Source organism: Lemur catta, chromosome 4, assembly GCF_020740605.2.
Source record: "Lemur catta isolate mLemCat1 chromosome 4, mLemCat1.pri, whole genome shotgun sequence".
In the NCBI taxonomy this organism is placed as follows: Eukaryota; Metazoa; Chordata; class Mammalia; order Primates; family Lemuridae; genus Lemur; species Lemur catta.
The window spans coordinates 48628210-48649926 of NC_059131.1; the positions used below are offsets into that span (position 1 = coordinate 48628210).

A 21717-nucleotide genomic window follows, 5' to 3' on the forward strand; every position below is an offset into this window, starting at 1 on the left:
AATACTATCCAAAATGATCAATATATTCAATACAATTCTATCAAAATTCCAATGACTTTTTGCAGAAATAGAAAACCTATCCTAAAATTCATATGGAATCCCAAGGTACCCTGGGCACCCAAAACAATCTTGAAAAACAACAAGTTTGAAGGCTCACACCTCCTGATTTCAAAACTTACTTCAAAGCTACTGTAAACTAAACAGTGTATAGTCTGACACAAAGACAGATATATATATATATATATATATATATATATATATATATATATATATATATATATACCACTGGAACAGACTAGAAAGTCCAAAAATAAACCCTTCCATATATGGTCAAATTATTTTTGAGAAGGCTTCCAAGAAAAGCTTACCCATTGTACATGGCTGCTAACTGCTTAAGATTCCTGTTTCTGGATACCTTAGCCCAAAGTATTCTTTCACTAACAGAGAAAGAGACTGAACATTTGACTGTGTGTTTATTGGTCATTTGTATTTCTTATGTTGTGACTTGCTTGATTGTGACTTTTGCTAGCTTTTTATTGGGATATTTTACTTCTTACTGGTTGTCAGTTTTGTATATCAGGTCCATTAATCCTTTGTAGAGCATATGCTGTGAATGGTGAGCCCATTGGACTAACACAATTTATTGAAACTTCCCCAGTGATTTTAAATGCTACCTTTACTGTACACTAAATTCACATATATGCAATAAATCTATTTCTAGGCAATATACCATAGTAGTTAATCGTATAGACTCTGAAAGTAGGCTGCCTTCAGTTTCAAGCTCTCAGGTAGAGACAACATTTTTAACACCCAAATCTCAATAGTTATCTAAATTCCAGCATTATTAAAATATGAGAAAAATATATATAATATAAAGTACTTCTAAAAGATTTGAAATTGAGTAATATGAAATACCGACTAGAAACTCTAGTTACTAAGTCATTAAAATATGCCAGGTTACTTCATATATATTAACTCTATTTGATACTTAAACTGGTGATTTATCCTTTATTATCACCACTTCACAAGTAACAAAACGGAGGCAAACAGAGTTAGGTAAATTATACAGAATCATATAATTGAGAGAGCTTAGAATTGAATCAACTGGCTTTGAATATTAAAAAAATATCAATATGAAGGTGCCATGCCTGATGCAATGGGCCTAAAAGGACCCACCTATTTGTTTACTTTATATTTTTACCCGAGAGCCTTGTCTCTTTTCAGTTTATTCTCTACACTGCAGCCTATGTGATCATACTCTAAACAAGGAATCAGCAAACTATGGTCTGCTGTCCAAATCTGACCCAAGCAAAGAATGATTTTTTTTCACAGTTTTACATTATTAAAAAAAAAATCACAAGAATAGTATTATATGATACTTGAAAATTATATTTAAATTTCAGTACCTGTAAGTGAAGTTTTATTGGAACACGGGCAAACTTATTTGTTTATGCATTGCCTATGGCTGCTTTTGCTCTATAATAGCTGAGTTGAATAGCTACAACAAAGCCCATATGGCTTGTAAAGTCTAAAATATTTATTACCTGGCCCTTTACAGAAAAAATTTCCTGCTCAAAACAATGATATCACTCCTCTGTTTAAAATGATTTAGCAGTTTCTTATTGAATTTGAGATAAATTCTAACTCCTTTTTATGGCGTGTAAGTTCCCTCTCCTCTCACCTCTCTGCTTTCCATCTATATCAACTTTCTTGTCATATTGTGTATCATGTAACTCTACCACTCATAGATGCTAATGCAAAAAAGGACTATTTTAAGGTTAACTTTTTTTGTGACTCCTTTGTGACTCATATACTATTATTTTTAGCCTTTTAGGAAGGGATATTTTAGGGGTAGAAAATCATTTATAAGTAGTGATAATCTTGTTTATTTTACAAACTTTTAATTTCAAAATAAGTAATATTTCTTGGCATATAGGCTACAGACCTCTGGTAGATGAAATTTAAATAATAAGAATCAGGCCAGGTGTGGTGGCTCATGCCTGTAATCCCAGCACTTTGTGACGCTGAGACAGGAGGATAGCTTGAGGCAAGGAGTTTGAGACCAGCCTAGGCAACATAGCAAGACCCTATCTCTAAAAAAAAAAATTAAAAAATTAGCCGAGTGTGATGATGCACACCTGTAGTCTCAGCTATTCAGGAAGCTGAGGCAGGAGGATCGCCTGAGCCCAAGAGTTTGAGACCAGCCTGAGTATGTTTTAGCTATGATCCTGCCATTGCACTCTAGACTGGGCAGCAGAGTGAGACCCTGTCTCTAATAAAAAACAAAAAGAATCAATCTATTAGAGAACATGATAAATTCTTTTAGGTAATTTCAACACGGAGCCTAAAATGTGTATGTTAGGTTCATCGACTTAAATAGAACTCTGAAGCCTTAATGCACTCAATATTGTATACTTCTTCCATAAAGCAGACCTTGGGCTAAAAGTGAAGTTATATATAAAGAGTTAGGATGCAGCATTCTAAATGACTGTTTCTTTTGCAATTAAAAAGGAAAGTAACACTTCTTTTCTCCTTACCTTATTTTAGGTTTTGTCTTTTATATGTAAAAATCCTCATGGGTTAGAGTTAGCCTATCAGTAGAAGGGCTATTCGGATTAAGAAAACTTCAACTAACACAGAGGCTTTCTTTATATTGTTACTGGCTAAACAGAGACTAAAAGCTAAAATAGATATGATTTGAAAAAAGTTTAGAAGGTGGCTTTAATAATGTTTGTTAATTAATAACCAGAGCAGTAGAAATTACAGAACGACACAATATTAATATCTTGAGAGAGAAATTTTGCCCATTTAAATACTCATCTCTTTAGTTCTTATCTTGGCTAGAAAAAAGATCTGGACTACAGACATAAAAAATAAGAAAATATGAAGAAAAATCTACCTTTATTGGAGTTAGTAAGTGGCAGAGATGAGGAAGAGGAGATAAAGAGGGAAAGTCAATGGGGTAATAAAATCTAAAAGGTGTTGTAATTAAAGTTCTGACATTGTGATGGCTGCATGTATAGATTTTGATGAAAATAATCAAATCTTCCCTCAACATGCTAATATGATACAGGTGTGGTGGCTCATGCCTGTAATACTAGCACTCTGGAAGACCAAGGCGGGAGTATCTCTTGAGCTCAAGAGTTTGAGACCAGCCTGAGTAAGAGCGAGACCCTATCTCTACTAAAAACAGAAAATTAGCCAGGCATCGTGGCGCACACCTGTAGTCCCAGCTACTCGGGAGGTTGAGGCAGGAGGATTGCTGAGCCCAGGACATTGAGGTTGCTGTGACCCAGGCTGATGTCACAGCACTCTAGCTCACATGACACAGTTAGACACTGTATCAAAAAAAAAAAAAAAAAAAAGAACAAAAAAAACCAAAACTAATATGTCTGTGAGACATAACAAAATACAGATGACAAACAACAGAATGTTTATACTTTTGAAAGTAATTGGAAAGATTTTTTCATGATCAATGAAAGCATAATTTAATGATATATATTTATAATTTAAATATCAAACTCAAAAGACATCAATCCAAAGACAAGCGACTTAATGTGATGAATCCATAATAACATCTAAAACATCAAAGCTTAATTTAAACTACAAAATGTCTTCATTGTGTAAGAGATTTAGGTAAAAGACCCTTTTAAAAGTTTTTCTTGCATTTAAGATTTTGCTTTATTGTTTCTGGATTTGTATTGTTCAGGATTTCTGAATGCCCTGGTTTCCCAGCATATTCAGCTTATTTAACAGAATATGCTGGGAAACCAGGAAAGAACCCTACCTTTATTCATCTGACCTCATTGTGGCATTATGGTGCAAGATCTTATACAACAAGAACCTGACAGAAGCACAGGGATATGTAAGGAACTGATCAATTTTATTGTTCCGAAGCTAATAAGTGGTAAGACTAGATAGAATGTCCATGAATTTAGCCTTTTGGATCCACTTTGTGCTGTGATTACTTTAAAAATACATGTGATTTGGGATGGAACTGGAGACCATTATCCTAAGTGAAGTATCTCAAGAATGAAAAAACAAACACCACCTTTACTCTCTAATAAGTTGGAACTGATGGGCATGCCTGGGCACAGAGGGAAGTCAAAGTCACTGGAAATTAAGAATGGAGGGTAGAGGGGTAGGAGGGGAGGGGAAAAAACCTACCTAATGGGTATAATGAATACTGTTTGGGTGGTGAGCACACAAATTGCCCTGACTGAAGCATTACAAAAGCTATCCATGTAATAAAAACATTTGTACCCCCATTAATATTTTGAAATAAAAAAAATTAAAAAATAAAAATACACACGTGACTTGGGAGGCTGAGGCGGGAGGATCACTAGAGGCCAGGAGTTCAAGACCAGCCTGGGCAACACAGGGAGACCCCATCTCTACAAAAAACTAAAAAATTAGCTGAACACAGTGGCGTGCGCCTGTAGTCCCAACTACTCGGGAGGCTGAGATGGGAAGATCACTTGAGCCCAGGAGTTCAAGGTTACAGGGAGCTCTGATCATGCCACTGCACTCTAGGCCAGGTGACAAAGTGAGACCCTGTCTCTAAATAAATACATACATACGTAAATTAAAAAAAATACATGTGAGTGAGTACATGGTTGATTTGTTACTGCTCACTAAAATCCAAGGGACAAACTGAGCTCATTCAGAATCTGTGGGACATGTTTTGCCCTATGTCCTGGCTTCTGTAGCTGTACAGAGAATAGATTAGAGAGACATTTAAGCTTATTAGATAGAAAGGTGTCATACTCACACATCAAGGTACGTGAGGAGAAAAGTTCAAGAATTATAAATTGTTAGAAAACATAAAGATCCTTTCGGCCCTGGCAAGGAAAATGTCAACAAGTCAAAGAATAGTAGATGGCTATTGACCAGTTTCACGAAGGCAAAGCTGAAAGCCAAGATGGAATAATGCTTTCTCACCATGTGTTTAAGGCTGCAAATGACACTAATCCTTTTTAATGGTCACAAAAGCTGACAACTTACTCAGCCTTAGAACTGAAGGCACAAAATCATCTCTGGAAATGACTCACCATAAACAGGTCACGAGCACCAATGTCAACAGCTAAGAGAAATGCCTTTTCAAATCTCTGGTACCTATAAGGAAGAAAAGAAATTTCTGTTAGTTGTGAACAAAACTATATAAAAGGAGAGAGCTGTCTGTTTAATGTATTTATGTGATATTGTTTTTGTTTTTCTGATGGGAAAAATATTTTCAAACAAGGGATTTGGCCTGCTAGGATCTTCCATATATGAAATGTGATATACCTAGGAGGAACTGAGGCACACAGCCTATGGAGGCCTTAAGTGTAAGTTTCAAGAACAAGCATAACCCCAAGTAGACACTGCTGAATGTGGGGAAATGATAGCTTATAAAATATGTTTCTCATAATTTTCACTTTATTATGTTCTATAAGAGAAAAGTATGATAATAAATATGGAGAATGTAGCAGGATAAGAAGATTAATAAACCAAATTAATAGATATCCTTTTTTGTTTCTTAGGTAAAATTTGAGAAGTCAAATGTTGCATTATTATAAAAGTTTCATATTTGTGAGTTTTGAAAAAAAATACATTCCAGGTGGTTGTAAAATGACAATATAAATGATTTTCAAATTTCTGTAAAAACATCACTTTTCTACTCTTTCATAATCATATTCTCTTTCCTAAAGTATTATTTTGACAATTTTTTGTGAAAGTTTAATTGTAGGCTAAGATACATCAGAACAAGCTGCAGTTTAAATCAATTACCTTTATAGAAAGTTTAAGATCATAAGAGAATAGCATGTCATGCAGATATACTTAACATAGGTTTCTGGAATGAAAGGTGATCTTTATTTTATCTGAGTTCTAAGTATAGATTTAACGGTCAGTTTTTCTCTCTAGAAACAAGCAGGTAAATAAAATTATTTTCCATTCTCTATTTAATATTGTAAAATATGGTGGTAGAGATATAATGAGGTTTCAAATTAAAAAATAACAGAAGTATAGGATATTATTAACAGATTACATATATTAGTGAAATAGCTAAAATAATTAAAATCCTAACAAACAAGGCTTGTTAATGTATATGAGCTGTTAGGTTCAGAATTTGAAACACTTGCACAAATTCCATATTATGTTTGATGACTATTAACCCATATCTCTTCCTTGCCCCTTCTTACTAGTACCTTCAGTATTTGCCTGAATCCCTCTCAGCTATGAAGTCATAAGGCAACTGTGTATTTTTGCGGATGAAAAGTGAAGGAAGCGTACTGATTCATTATATATTCAGTGGAGGTGGGATACACAGAGGAAGAGGTCAGATGATTAGCAAGTTGTACTACTTGTTCATGCATTTACTGCAATTACATTTGTCCCCACTCCGTCATAACTATTCTGGCAATAGTAATCAGCCATCTTCTGATGATCAATCTTAAAGATAAGTTCTCATCTTATGTGCCCTTTTGGCCACATCTAATCCTATAAACTGCCCCTCCTTGAAACCTTCTCCTTCCTTGTCTTTCCTTCATTCTTTGTTTTCTCAATTCTTAGATTGCATCTTCTTAGTCTTCTTGGCTAATTAATTTTTATCTGCCTTCCTATGAAATTGGTATTCTATGGTTCTATATTATTTCTACTTATTCCCTCCAATCTCCTCAATAACCTTATCACTCCTATGACATTGATAATCAATTATATCAATGACTCACAAATCTACATCTCTAGGATCCATCTCTCTACCAAGCTCCAGACTCTTATTTTCAGGCACCCCAAAGTTAACATGTCTAACATGTCCGTATAGGACAACCATATAGGACCAACTGAAATCACAGAGAGTCAAATTAAGGGGGATAACTTAGGCTGTGCTCTTCTTTCTACATGAGAGGTAATGATAGATGATAGAAGGTAGGTTGTAAAAATGAAAGAAGTGGCATTGGCATTTGGCAGCATAGTGAACCAGAAAGAGTAAAAGGAACTCCAACTAGATTGGTTATAAAATATACTTTAAACTACATCACAGGACTCTAAAAAGAAAATACCCAGTCGTATCATATCCTCAACCAACCAAAATCCCTTGATAGAAACCAGAATTAAGATCAATGAGCAGACAACAAATAAGGAGGTGGGGGTGAAGCAGAACTACTTAGACGACCACCACCCTCAGGAGAGTAAGCCCTGAGTAAGTCTCAAGGTAAAGGTGGTAAGCTCAAGACTTCTGATGAAGGTAGGTACAGGCACCAACCCCAAGACTTCTCATTAAGCCAAGAGCTAAAAAAGACCCAGGTTAGTAATGCCCCTAACTTTGGCAGAAACAATAAAAAGAATTCATGTCTGGATTAAAGCCCTTCTCACAGAAGGCTCTCAAGAATCATAATAAATTGAGATCAAACAAATATGAGTTCACAATCAAAGATTGTCAAAAACACAAGAAAACAAGCCACTATCACTGAAAATTGGAAAAATAAATAAATTTAAATCTCCATGGATGTCAGATAATTGAGTTATTAAAGTTAGAATATAAAATAATTCAGTATAAAATATTTAAAGAAATAAATGATTGAATCATGAAAATAAGCATGTAATGTAATATAATAAAAAAATTACTGGGTCCATTTTTTAAAGAATAAAATAGAACTTTTAGAAATGTCAATTACTAAAGTTAAATAACTTGACACTACTGGAGACAGAATTAAGAACTAAAAGCACGTAAGTGATGTATAAGTTAGGAATTAAACTGAATGTTGCAAAGAGAGAAATAAGATTAAAAATATAAAGAGAGGTTCAGGAATACAGAGAACATGAGAAAGTTTAACGTGTCTACTCAGGGAATTAAGTTAATCGCTGAGAATTTCTAGAGCTGATAAATGATATAAATCAATAGACACAAGAGAAACTATATCAAGCAGAATAAAAAGGAATTTATAACTATGCACATTTGTAATGGAAATGCAGAACTCAACAAGAAGGAAAGATCTTAAAAACCACCAGAGACTAACACTAGACAACAGCAACCATGATAGGTAGAAGATAGTGAGAAAATATCTTCCTGGTTGCCACGCTGATAACTAGGGTTAAATCTTGGCACAATTCATCCGTGGACATGCTGAACCCGATAAGGTAAGAGACTATACACCTAAAGAGTTGCAAGAATTAGACAATATGTGCCAGCAAAAATAGGGAAGCACTCCTAGGACTGGATTTTGAGGATGCTTGAACACAGGAGCTGGAATGGAAAATTGATAAGAATTCCCCAACGTGGGGGGTACTTTCTCAGGACACAGAATTTAACACCCTATCAAGGACCCCAGGGATGGGGAAAATTGCTGCTGGAACAGTTCTTAGAAGCCTGGGAAAAGCAATGGCCAATACTCAATGAAGTGGAAATGCCTGAGTTGCCATGGAAAACAATGTAAGAAGAAAAAATGGATAGTAGATGAGGGAGAGAATGAGTATCATCTGAAGTCAAGAGATGAGCTGCAGTGACAGTGGATGCAGTTTATATCATTTACTTCCCCTTTTGTCTCCCCTTAATAACCATGGATTAGCTGTGCCCTGAACCTGTGTGGAAAAGTAGACCTATGCAGCCAACAGGTGGAGAGTGGAAATTATAAGAATGCATCTCTCAGATTTCTGACTTCAGGGGAAAAAACAGACCAATAGCCCTGGCTGCTATGATCTGAAATCCATTACTGCATCTGCACTGAGGATATACTTCCCACAGGCTGCTCCCAGCCAATGAATAATGCAGCAGGGATCCTAAGGCAAGTCCATTCCTGAGAGACATGGAACTGTCCTGTCTTTGTTCTTTGTCCAGCCTCATGGAATCTCGCTCTATGCATGTGTAGCTTAGAGTTCAGCCACAGACTCAAGGTGACTCTTATTTAGGCTTCTGCAGCTGTTTCTCTGCATAGCACCTGCCTCTCTAGTATACAAACCCACAAATTCCAACTGCCTCGGCTTTCCTGAATTCCGACTAACTCAACAAACTGTTATGCTCTACTTGGGTTCCCTCTCATTGCCGTCTGTTCTAGAAAGCACCTCCCATCACAAAACCGGAACACCATGAGGTTGACCTCATTTGTTTTTCATTCTCAGGGATGAGAGTCCTACATTCCCAATCATTTAATCTCTAAAAACAAATTGTAAATGCATTTTGTCCAGTTTAATAGTTGTCTATGCCAATAGGGTCACTCTGTTACCAGTTAATCAAAATAGCTGACAGCAGAAAGTCTCAGAAATAATATCTTCAATAAATATTATAACCCTACCAACAACACCCAGAGTAGTAATAATAATAGTAGGTAACAATTATTAAAATCTTCTGTGTACGGGTACTATTCTAAGTACTTTACATATATTAATTCATTCAACTTTTTTTTTAAGGCAAGCATGAAAATGAGGTTTATTGAAGAGAAAAAGATAGGATTCTAGGGCAAGAATACAGGTTTACAGAGCATGAAACATAGGCCACAGATGATGACCAGACCCACTGTCGCAACAAAGGAGAGCAAAAAGAAGGGTGCAAAAGAACTCATTTAATCTTTACAACAACCCTATTAAGTTGGTACTACTATTTTTCCCATTCAACTGATAAGAAAACTCAAGTCCAGAGAGGTTAAGTAGTGGTTGTCAGATAAAATACAGGACACCCAGTTATATTTGAATTTCAGATAAATAATTAAAAATTTTAGTATAAGTATATCCCATGCAATATTTGGGACATACAAAACAATTCTTTGTTATCTGACATTCAGACTTAATGGGACATCCTGTACTGCTAAATCTGGCAATGCTAAACTTGCCCAGGATTCCATAGCTATTCATTTGTATAGCAGGACTTGGAAGCCAGCAGTCTCACTCTACAACTTACACCCTTTACCATACTGCTGTTTTACAGTCACTAAAAAGAGTTAACTATTTGTTGTAGGCTTACAGATCTTTCTTCAGATCTGGTTCTTAGGTTTTCTGAATTCAAGATTAGAAATGCCATGTTGCAGTCGTTGAAAAGGCATGATCAAGTGGCTCCCATCTTGGACTATTATACCAGAGAAGAGATGAGCCAGCCCCCTCTTTGGCTTCTACAGTCTGTTAGGGACCCAAAATTCCATCATTTTGGACCCTGAAAGTTTTAAAATTAGTATCATTCAAAAGTTATTGTCAGCTAGACTATCAGCTTTAACTACATTTACCTTTATGGGATACTTTCAAAATCCTCTAATGCTTGAGGTCCTATGTTAGGATTAAAAAGGCTAGAAAAACTAATGACATATGTCTTTGACACTAAGCAACTCATAGTTGAGTAGGAGAGACAGCCATAAACACAATGAAAATAGCTAATAATTATTAAGTACTTAATATATGCTAGTCACTTCATATTTATTATCTATAATCTTGACATTCTAAATAAAGTTTGGTAAGCTCTTCATCTGAAAAATAGAAATAATAATAAGAGCTTAAGTAACTTTCCCAAAGTTACCCACTCAATAAATCGTGAAGCTGGGATTCAAACTTTTCTGTTTGACTCTAAAGCTTAGCCTTTTCAAAAATTATTGCATGTTACCTCCACAACTGACTTAAACTGCAGACAATACATGCTACAGCAGAGCTGTCAATGAAGAGTTAGGGGAGTATTCATAACTAGTGCTTCCTCCTCAATACTTAACAGAGGGGCTATTCATAATTGTAATTGCTGTTGATTACTGAGATGGCATGTAGTAATGAATCCTATTGTTGGTGTTATAGTATTTATAAAGATATTATTTATAAGACCTTCTGACAACTATGATGAGTAAACTGGTAATAGACTGACTCTAACACCATAAAATAATGGTAGAAATCATGTATTTTTAATTGCACTGATATTGGTATTGATGATAGTACAATATGACCATTGTCATTATAATTACAGAAAAAATTTACTAAGTTGAAGAGTAATTCTATGCCAGTAAATCAGTTCAAAACAAACTGAAAGAGAAAACTGCAAATTAGTGGCAGTGGGCATGCTTTTAAAATGAGAGTACAAGTGAAAAGATAGGGCCTGACAAAGGAGAGTTTCAACAGTTTAACCAAGGATTTAACCAAGGATACCCTCTAGAAAGAATTGTTCAGTAAGAATTTCTGAGAATAACAAGTACGTGAATGTATTCTGGCTCTACAGACATCAGGGCTTTCCATAAAAGGTGAGTTGATGAAATGCCAGTATAAACCGTGGCCCTGAAAACGGGTTTAGAGAGGAGGATGTCTATAGGAGTATTGAGAACTGTTTCTCACAGCCACTTCATGGAAACAACTGAGTTCTCCTGTTGAGTAAGCAGGAGAGGTCTGTATACCTATATGTTGAGTGTAAGGATAAAAATTTGTGATTAATCAGTCTTTTAGAAACTTAAATGCATTGGTTGTTAATGTTAAATTCTGTCTGTGAAGTATGAATAGAAGTAACAATCTAACTAAAAGTTCCTAATTTATTGTAGAACCATGAGTTTGTTAGAAGTGCCTGCTACAATGGAAATTATAACATGATTTTTGCATAGGGCATAAATTTCAAAAATAAAATAATTTAATCTTAGTTTAAATGTATATAAGTGTAATTTTATTACTTCTAAATCATATAGTAAAAATTTATTTTACTATAATTTTATTTTAGCTAACTTGAAACCCAACTAAAATTTCCCTCTATTCTATAGTATATCATATACCACTGATATGACTATTTTCTACCACTAGACTATCGTGTTCTACATGGATTGTTTTCAAAGATAAACTATCTCATTAAATTATAACAATGCAAATAAAGGATCATGCAAAAATTAAAGATTCATTAGCATTTTTCATTAATTAGTAAATACTGAATTGTAGTCAGAATTCCTCTAAAAAGAAAACCCTAAGTTGGTTTCTTTCCTTTTTATCATGCATAAAAAAAGGTATATAAACCTTCATTAAAATGACACATGAATTTGGAACTAATTGATGGGTACACGTGGGCACAGAAAGAAGTAAAAATCATTGGAAATCAAGAAGGGAGAGGGGGAGGAGGGGAAGAGTAAAAACCTACCTAATAGGTGCAATGAGCACTGTTCGGGTGATGGGCACGCTTACAGCCCTGACTAAAGCATTATAAAAGCTATCCATGTAACAAAAACATTTGCACCCCCTTAATATTTTGAAGTTTTTAAAAAATGACACGTTTGAAGTCATTTGGCTTAGGAACAGTCTTATTTTCATCCTTTGAGGAGAAAAGTACATTTAGGAAGAGGGAGGCCTATAAAAACTGCCACTGACTAGACCACCTGTGCCCTTGTGGTTTCTCACTCAACAGCAGTGCTCATCTCTGCTTAACGAGAAAATAGCAGGATCGTTCCATTTTAGTTGCAGGGTCTCCTGGATCACATTCAGAGAACAGGCGAGATCCCAGCCCTTCTTTTCCAAAAGACCGGAATGGATGAATTTATGGGGTAGAGGATTTCCTCCTCTTAATACGGTGTCCTTCTCTCTTGCACACACCCTCCCCTCTTTAACAGCTGTATCTGAACCAACCCCTCATCAGTCCCAGGTAGGTGTGAGCTTAAGGCTTACACTGTGGGCAGCTGAGGCTACTGTCCATCTGCTCTGAGATCTAAATTGTTTCTCTGCGGAGCATAGGAGAGGGTATGCTGAAGAGGAGGGATTGTGGTGGAATGGATATTACTGCCTGCCTGCTCCATTTTGGCACTAAATTGGACTCTTGCTTTGTATAGGGATTTATGTAAGACTTCAGAAGTCTCTTCGCAATTTGTAGCTGTTTTTGCAGCCACAGCAAGGCAAGTGATAAGCTTATCTATGATGCTTTGTTTACCTACATAAATGCAAATAGCCAATTTATATCTATATTTTTAGACCATTCCTCTCTCACTTGCTCTTTAGCCTGAAATTTGGTTAAATAATAAAATGTTTTTGAAACAATGGAAATTACTAAATATCTATTTAGTTAAAAAGATATTAAAAGAATGTTATTTAACACTTTCATGTTCTTATTTCTTAAAAGATGAGAGCAACATTTCTTTTCCCCCAACCAACTTTATAGGCTTACAGTGATAAGTTAATATATGGCAATAAATATGCTTCAGAAATCAATGTGAAACCATTTTTCAATGTTTAGCGCTGATACCTTTTAATATTATTATAACTTGGTAGTACAACAAATAGATATTTAATTATATCATGGGAGGAATAAATGTGGAGAATTATAGAAAGTTATACTTGAAAAGACAACCGCTGGAAGCCTGAACAGAGTTCACTGTTCTTGATTCATTCTGGGTTCAAAAGCAAAGAGGAGAAGAGTGTGGAGTCAGAGTCTCCTATAGTGGAAAGACGGCTGTTGAGCATATGACCTCTGGTGCCAGACTCCTTCCCTGGCCTCCGTTAAGTCCAGGGACACATATAAAGGGATGACACAATCTCTAGCTTGAGGGTGCTAGCTCTTTGCCTTGGAAGCTGGTATTCATTCCTCACAAATAAGGTGAATCTTACATGAATTTACTGATTCCTGCCACACCCTAGTTGGTGTGCAATGATGGTTATGCTAGTGAAAAACTAGCAATATTAATAATAGTTTGTTTTAATTAAAATTAGTGAAGTATCTCTTTTTTAAAAATCATGGTTGTATTTGCATTTGTGTAATATTTCAGTCCTGCTCCTATATTGCATGGTTTTTTAAAATTAGTAATCACAACTTTCATTTGCAGAACACCTTACAGATGTAAAAGATGTAAAATACTCCAGAGGTTAGAGAAGCAGGTGATTTGATTTCCCAGTATAAACAGCTTGCCAAAAGTCTTCTAGTCTTTAGTAGAACTGGGATTAAAAATTATATCCCCTGAGTTCGATGCTCTTTCAACTCTACCACTAACAATCAGCTCAGATGCAATTTAAAAGAAGTCAATCTCTTCTTTTCAGGTTATAAATTCTGCAGGTTAAAAATCCTAAAAACTTCTACATAGACTACCTGGTCTCCACTGCCCATTAGTCCTGGAAGTACTTTCTAATCCCTGATAAAAGCCCTTGTCCCTTAGGGTGTACTTATCCTCTTTATTCATTCTTCCTACTCTATCCCTCTCTTCTTCCCTGCCCTTGCATTCTCTCTCTTTCCACTTCCTTCTTCTTTCCACTTCCCCTCGTTCCCCTCCTTCCCTTTTCTTCCTTCTCCCTTCCTTTTATGCTCATATCTAAATACTATTTTGCCAATGTTAGAGTTTTAGCATAATCCAATCACATCCTTCTGGTTCCTACATCTACATTTAAACGTCCAGAGTATCATCAAATCAAATGGTCTTACAGGATTTCTCTCAAGCTTGCATTTCCAAAGCAAATACATAGCCTTTTTAGAAATGTATGTTCAAATAATCCGATTAGGAAAATAGGCAAAGGACATGAAGAGATATTTCACCAAAGGGTATACAGATAGAAAATAAACACATGGAAAGATGTTCAGTATCATTAGCCACTAAGAAAACGCAAATGAATACCCTAATGAGATATCATTACACATTTATTATAATAGCTAAAATAAAAAATAATAACAATGCTGGAAGAAACCAGATCCCTCAAACATTGTTGATGGGAATGCAAAAATAACATGGCCACTCTGGAAACAGTATGGCAGTTTCCTATAGAACTAAACAGACAATGACCTAGTACACAACTTAGCAATCACACTCCTGGTCCTTTATCCCAGAGAAATGAATTCACATCCACATGAAAATCTGTTCACAAGTGTTCTTAGAAGCTTTATTTGTAAGAGCCCCAAACTGGAAGCAACCAAAATGTCCTTTGATAAGTGAATTCCATGATTTTTAAAAATTGTACTTTATAAAATAACATTTCTTGGGAGAGTCAGACTGGCACGTGTGTGTGTGTGTGTGTGTGTAAAAGTAATATTCATTAGAACATTTCTAAGAACGCTTTCTTCCCTTCTCCCCCTCCCAACAACACAACACAAACCAAACCTAGTTTTGAATTAGACTATAGGCCAAATAATGGAAGTCTGTGTCTTGGTGTAACTTTAGTTATACACGGATTATTCAGAGAAATTTAAGCACTTGTTATCTCAGAGTTAGTTTCAACTATTAGATGACACTAGTGAATGTTTTTCTATCTGACAAAAGCTTATCAAGAAAGCTACTTTTATTTACTCTCTTTCACAAACCCTTGTTGACTTTACTTTTTTTAATTCTCTGAATTATTTCAATTTTTTCCAACATGAAAAGTTCTTAAATTGCCACCCTTTCTTATGCAAAACATACAGTTTTAATGAAGATTTCCCTTAGAGTTCTATATCCAGTGAGTAGCCTCCATTATTCTTTACTCCCAAGGAAAACTTTTATGTTTTACTAACCTCTTACTACTTAGCAGCTCCTCAATAGTCTGTGTTTATCTCCGAATACAGGCACGTAGCAAATTCTTTGCAAAATGCTTCAGGCTAAAAATAGATGTTAATTGTTTTTTTTTTTTTTTTGTATTTTCGGGACATTACGGGGGTACAAACATTTTGGTTACAAGTAAAGGCTTTGTCTTGCCCAAGCCTGGGCTAGAGGCGTGCCCTTCCCCATACAGTGCATGCCGCATCTATTAGTTGTGAGTTTACCGCCCCCACCTGACCAACACCAATGAATATTACTACCAGGTGAGCACCTTAGTGTTGATCAGGTAGTACCAATTTGATGGCGAGCACATGTGGTGCTTATTTTCCATTCCTGTGGTATCTCACTTGGAAGGATGGGCTCAAGCTCTATCCAGGATAACGTAAGAGGAGCAGATCACCACTGTTTTTTGTAATTGAGTAGAACTCCATAGTATCCATGTACCACATTTTATTAATCCACTCAAGTATTGAAGGGCACTTGGATTGTTTCTACATCTTTGTAATTGTGAATTGTGCTGCCATAAACATTCAAGTGCTGATGTCTTTATTATAGAATGTCTTTTTTTCCTTTGGATAGATGCCTAGTAGTGCGACTGCTGGTTCAAATGGCACTTCTATTTTTAGCTCTTTGAGGTATCTCCGAATTATTTTCCACAGGGGTTGTACTAATTTGCCAATAACAGGCCATGGAACCTGTAGTTTCACATTTCTTTTGCTCAAGCCCTAGTCTGCCAAATCCCATCCTTTATTTCAATAATTCTCTGCAGCTTTTCTTCCATTCCAGATGTAGGTCTTTCACTGTGGTGATCATTTAAATTTAACAGGAAAGCCATGTTTTACTACGCAAAACTATCAGGAGGACTATACCCAGGCAGGGCAGGCACCCCAAAGTCACAGCTCTAATTAAGAATAAACCATGAAGCCAAGTGCGGTGGCTCACGCCTGTAATCCTAGCACTCTGGGAGGGCGAGGCAGGAGGATCACTTGAGGTGAGGAGTTCGAGACCAGCCTGAGCAAGAGTGACACTCCCCCCCAACCCCGTCTCTACTAAAAAATAGAAAGAAATTATCTGGACAACTAAAAATATATAGAAAAAATTAGCTGGGCATGGTGGCACATGCCTGTAGTCCCAGCTACTTGGGAGGCTGAGGCAGAAGGATTGCTTGAGCCCAGGAGTTTGAGGTTGCTGTGAGCTGGGCTGATGCCACTGGACTCTAGGCTAGGCAGCAGAGCAAGACTCTGTCTCAAAAAAAATAAAAAAGTAAAATAAACTATGTTCTAATGATAGATGTCAATTGTGCAGATGTGATATATCAATAATTTTAACTACAAGAACAGAAACTTAGTAAATTAATGAAATATATGTCCTCTTCCCAGCTTGCTTGTAGATCTTAGTAGAGTGTTTCATGACAGGACAAGATGGAGGGAAGGAAGGAAATATATCTAGCACTGAGAAAAACCAGATCAGAATTGAGAGTGACATTAATCACCTAGACATGTAGTTAGAAAAGAGTAAAATTCTTTAAAAGTAACTATAGGTAACTCACTGAAAAGGAAATAAAATACATAAAATTGATAAGATGGGGGACAAAGTGAGAATGTCAGAAATATTTACATAGTGGATCATTAAAAGTAATCAAGACTAATCAATGTAATATTGTGGCCAAAATTGCTAGTGAGATAATAAATATATAAATTAAAATATTCTGATACTGATCACTGGCCACTAATCGTGAATTATACTAAGCATGGGGTTACAGCCTCAGTAGCTAGATAACAAGATAGAGATTTGAGCTCTATTCCTACTCCTGGCATAGTGCATGGCACATAGTAAACAAATATTTGTTGAGTAAATGAATAGTATTCACAAAAACAAGAAAAATTTGGAGAAGATGTTGTGGAGAGCAAAAATAAAGAAGGGGGCTTGAAAATAAAGTTGCCTAAGTCTAGTTTACACTAAATCACATACATGTGTGATCATTTAGGGTAAAAAACTCTTCCCGCATAGTTTTATCTTGGTACCACATTACCTGCTCCAAACAGCAGCCTAATTCTTTCTTTTTTGCAAACAGTGCAAGGGAGGGGAGTAAAAAGAGGAGCAGTGAGCACAAGACTGACAAAGATTAAAGCTGTACTTCTCAGAGGGAGAGGGGGTAAGGCAACAAATCTCGAAGATTCACCACATTGCAGGGTATGGCAACTTCACTTGAAAATTTGGCGTGGGGGAGGAAGGTTTTAACTTTTTCTTTTTCCATTTTTTAAATTGGTATAGTTGTACATCGGGGTACATGTAATATTTTGATACCTGTGTACTATGCATAAGATCAAATCAGGGTAATTAAGATACCCATCACCTCAAACATTTAACTTTGTGTTGGGAACATTACAATTCTTCTACCTATTTTGAAATATACAATCAATTATTGATTTCTCTACTGTACTATTGAATAGTAAAACTTGTTCCATCTATCTAATTGTACTTTTGTACTCCAATTTTTTCCTCTTTAGTGAGGTATTGTCACATGCATATCCTGGTAAAATCAGTAGACTCACATTTCTCTATGTCAATCGTGTGTGTGTGTGTGTGTGTGTGTGTGTGTGTGTGTAAGAGGGAAGGAAGAAAGGAAGAGAGAGGGGTAGAAGGGGAGAGGGAGAGAAGGAGGTGAGAGGTGGAGGGAGGGAGAGAATGAATACCTGGAAAAAGAAAAGAAATAATATTCTGCTCAGAGAATGATCAGAAAATTTGTCATTATTACCTGGGTCATCAGTGGTATTTTTAATATTGCAGCCCAAGACTATGAATAGAAGTACCCAGTACTAAAGGAGAACAAGTTATGCTAATAACACTGGTCTTCTTGGCTTTGTCTGCTGGAGTCTATGAGTGAGCCTGAAAGTGTGAAATCTCCAAAATGTTCTTATAGATTGGAAAAATGAGGTGGTCCCTGCAGAAATTAGCTCTTTTGTTTATTTACTTTAAATGAACACAAAAATTTTGCTTCAGAATTAAATATATATTCTTACCAACTGTGACTGAATATTTTATTTACAAACTAGGCTACTCTGAGGCATGTTCAGATTCACCGTAACATGAAAGTCTCTAAGATTATGGCTGGGGTACAATTTTAGTACTGTTCTTTATTTATAATAAAAAACTTTAGCCTGGGCGTGATAGCTCTCATCTGTAATACTAGGACTCTGGGAGGCCGAGTTAAGAGGATTGCTTAAGGTCAGGAGTTCGAGACCAGCCTGAGCAAGAGCGAGACCCCGTCTCTACTAAAAATAGAAAAAATTTGCCAAGTGTGGTGGCACATGCCTGTAGTCCCAGCTACTCAGGAGGCTGAGGCAGAAGGATTGCTTGAGCCCAGGAGTTTGAGGTTGCTGTGAGCTAGGCTGATGGTACAGCTGTCTAGCCCAGGTAACAGAGCAAGACTCTGTCTCAAAAAAGAGAAAACTTTAAAGATTAGAAAGTTTAAAAAATACAAAGAAGAACATAATTACTACTGTTAACATGTTGATATATATACTTCTACCTTATTTAGTTAGATGTTTTTTAATATGGACAAAATAATCACTCTTATTACTGTATAATTCCATTTATATAACATTCTTGAAATGACAAAACTATAAAAATGGAGAACAAATTGGTGGTTGCCATGGATTTGGGAACAGGTGAGGTGGGAGGAAGGTGGATGGGCAAATGAGAAATCTTCATGGTAATAGAGAAATATTCTGTATCTTGACTCTTTTTTTTTTTTTAATTTCACCTCATCATGGGGGTACAAAAGCTCAGGTTATATACATTGTCCATGTCTCGCCCATCCCCCTGAGTCACAGCCTCAAGCGTGTCCATTCTCCAGACAGTGCGCCTGGCACTCACCATGTAGTCATACTTCCATCCCCTCCCCCCAACCCCCACCTCCCCAAGTCAGCACCTTCAAGCATGACCATTCCCCAGATGGTGCGCAACACACTCATCATGTAGGCCTTGACTCTTTTAATGTCAATAAGCTGGATGTGATATTGTACTATACTTTTGCAAGATACTACCATTGTGGGAAATGGTTTGGGGTACTAGGATCTTTTGTAATATCACTTATATTTGCATGTGAGTCTATAATTTTCTCGAAATTAAGAAAGTTTAATTAAGAAAAAGCTGTTATAACCTTGAGGGTTGCTGCTACTCAAAAAATAACCTAGAGCCTGGGAGACAAAGATATCTTTTTGGCATCTTTTGTATGATGCTGGGAGCTATTTATTCCCTGTCACCTTTCCCATGTCTTCCCCTACTGATAGACAGGAGCTCGGTGCTACCATATGTGGACTGAAACCCACCACTGTGATGGCACACCTAGGTTGGTCTCGTCTCTATTGTATTTGGTGTGTCAAAATTACCTTGACCCTCTCCCATATAGTAAAACTCTCAACTTCTTAGTGTTAGGATTTATGAAGTCCTTTTACTCAACAAACTCTCACCTCTGAAGCATTTAACACAATATTACAAATGGAACTCATATTTTCCTTCCCTTTTGTTTTGTACTCAGTCTACATGCTCCAAACAATTATAGGTTATCTCCTGCTATTTAGTTTATAACAGGAGTTAGCAAACTTTTTCTGTAAAGGGCCAGATAGTAAATACACTTTGAAGGATATACAACTCTGTCACAACTAAACTGCCAGTGTAGCATAAAAGCAGCCATAGACAATACATAAGCCAATGGGCTTGGCTGTGTTCCAATAGAACTGTGTTTACAAAAATGGGAGGCAGGTTATAGTTAGTGGAACCCTGTTTCAAACAATCAACTTTGGCATTTGCAGTCAAAGTAAAGGTCCAAAGACGTGTAGTGACTTAAAATGGTGGTGGTGGCAATGGGGGAAATGCCTAGTTAAACAGCGTTGTCATAAGCATTAAATGAATAGCCAGCTAGCACAATTTGAACTCAGCACCTCATGACTGATGTGGAGGAATGAGTCAATGTAGGTAATGTGCTGACCTAGCAAAGTCTCCCCAGAACCAGCAATCTAATCAGTGGTATGCTCTAGCAAGGAGATTTAGGAAGCTCTCCTGCTTGCTCTATGTAACCCCAAGGAATAGTAGGAACCTACTATGGCTATAACAAAAATGGTAATAATAATCAGTTACCTTTTGTCAAGAGCTTTTAAATATTTCATTTGAGCTTGACAACAACCAAGGTGTACATGGTAGGTGTTATCTCCATGAAAAAGTTGAAAAAAGTGATAACTAGAAAAAATTTTAAATTCCCATTCCTATAGCATATTAGGAGTAAACCAGGACCTAAAACCATAACCTTTTGATTTCTTAGGATTGGCATTCTTTATTCCTAAATGGCATGACTAATCAGAGAACCAACATTTTTGATGTTCTTAGAGCTCCTGGCTATAGGTTCACTCAGCCCAAAGTAAGACCAAATTGCCCCTGGCAGGCATTAGACAACTGCAGCAATGGCTTTAATGCAGAGAAGCACCCTAAACTGACATAAAGATACCCCCATTCGCCTACCCACTCCCAGAAATAAGTTTCACTACAAAAACATAAGTTCATTTATACCTAGTATGAAGCTAGACTATGGTTATAAATATTGTAAGATGCCTCAGATAAACACTATTGTAAAAGGTATCTGAATCTACACTAAACTATTAAATATTTGTGTGCCATTCTTCAAGACTTATTACTGATATGCCACTTATATTCCCATATAACTTGGAAAAAGCAGCCACTAAGTAGGAAAAGATTAGCTTAGGGAACTGAGATGACTTTTCTACTCAAAAGAGCCTGAAAAATAGGATCATAGAATCTCAGGGTTCAAATGAACCTTAAAAGTATAAGGCCCAATCTCACATGCTCTCACTTACTCTCCTAAACCTAGGATGTCTCTCCTACTAGTTTGACAGTTTTGGGTTTTGTTCAATTTTTAAAAGGAGGCATTTCCTTCTGAAACTGCATTCTGAACAGGAGCAATATTACCTTCAATGGAGCAAAAGTTGGTTCTTAGAGATAGAAAAAAAATCTTAGCTAATGATTTTTAGCCCTCCAAAACTCAACCCTACCTGACAAATCTTATTCTTTAGTATTTATCTTGTTAGAAAGAAATTAAATTCATTTAACTTAAATTTTATTTAAATATATTTTTTCTTTGGGGTTGCAATAATGAAAAAAAGGTTGAGAAATACTGTTCCAAAAGATCATTTAGTTCACCTTCACATCCAATCCATAAATCTCTACAGTACCATAATCAATAATAGTTAGCAGTCATGTGCCCTCACTGTGTGCCACGCTGTATCTTAAGCTCTTGTTACATGGA

At 36.2% G+C, this 21717-nt stretch overlaps 1 protein-coding gene across 4 annotated transcripts in view; it reads right to left on the bottom strand.

Annotated features, from left to right (window-relative positions):
• LOC123636962 (WD repeat containing planar cell polarity effector) overlaps positions 1–21717 on the bottom strand; it is a 316119-nt gene that overhangs the window by 135231 nt on the left and 159171 nt on the right. For all 4 annotated transcript variants that reach the window (XM_045549710.1, XM_045549713.1, XM_045549709.1 and 1 more), the window contains one exon: positions 5052–5115. In XM_045549710.1, coding sequence (XP_045405666.1) covers positions 5052–5115 — 64 coding nt within the window. The remainder of the gene's footprint in view (positions 1–5051; positions 5116–21717) is intronic.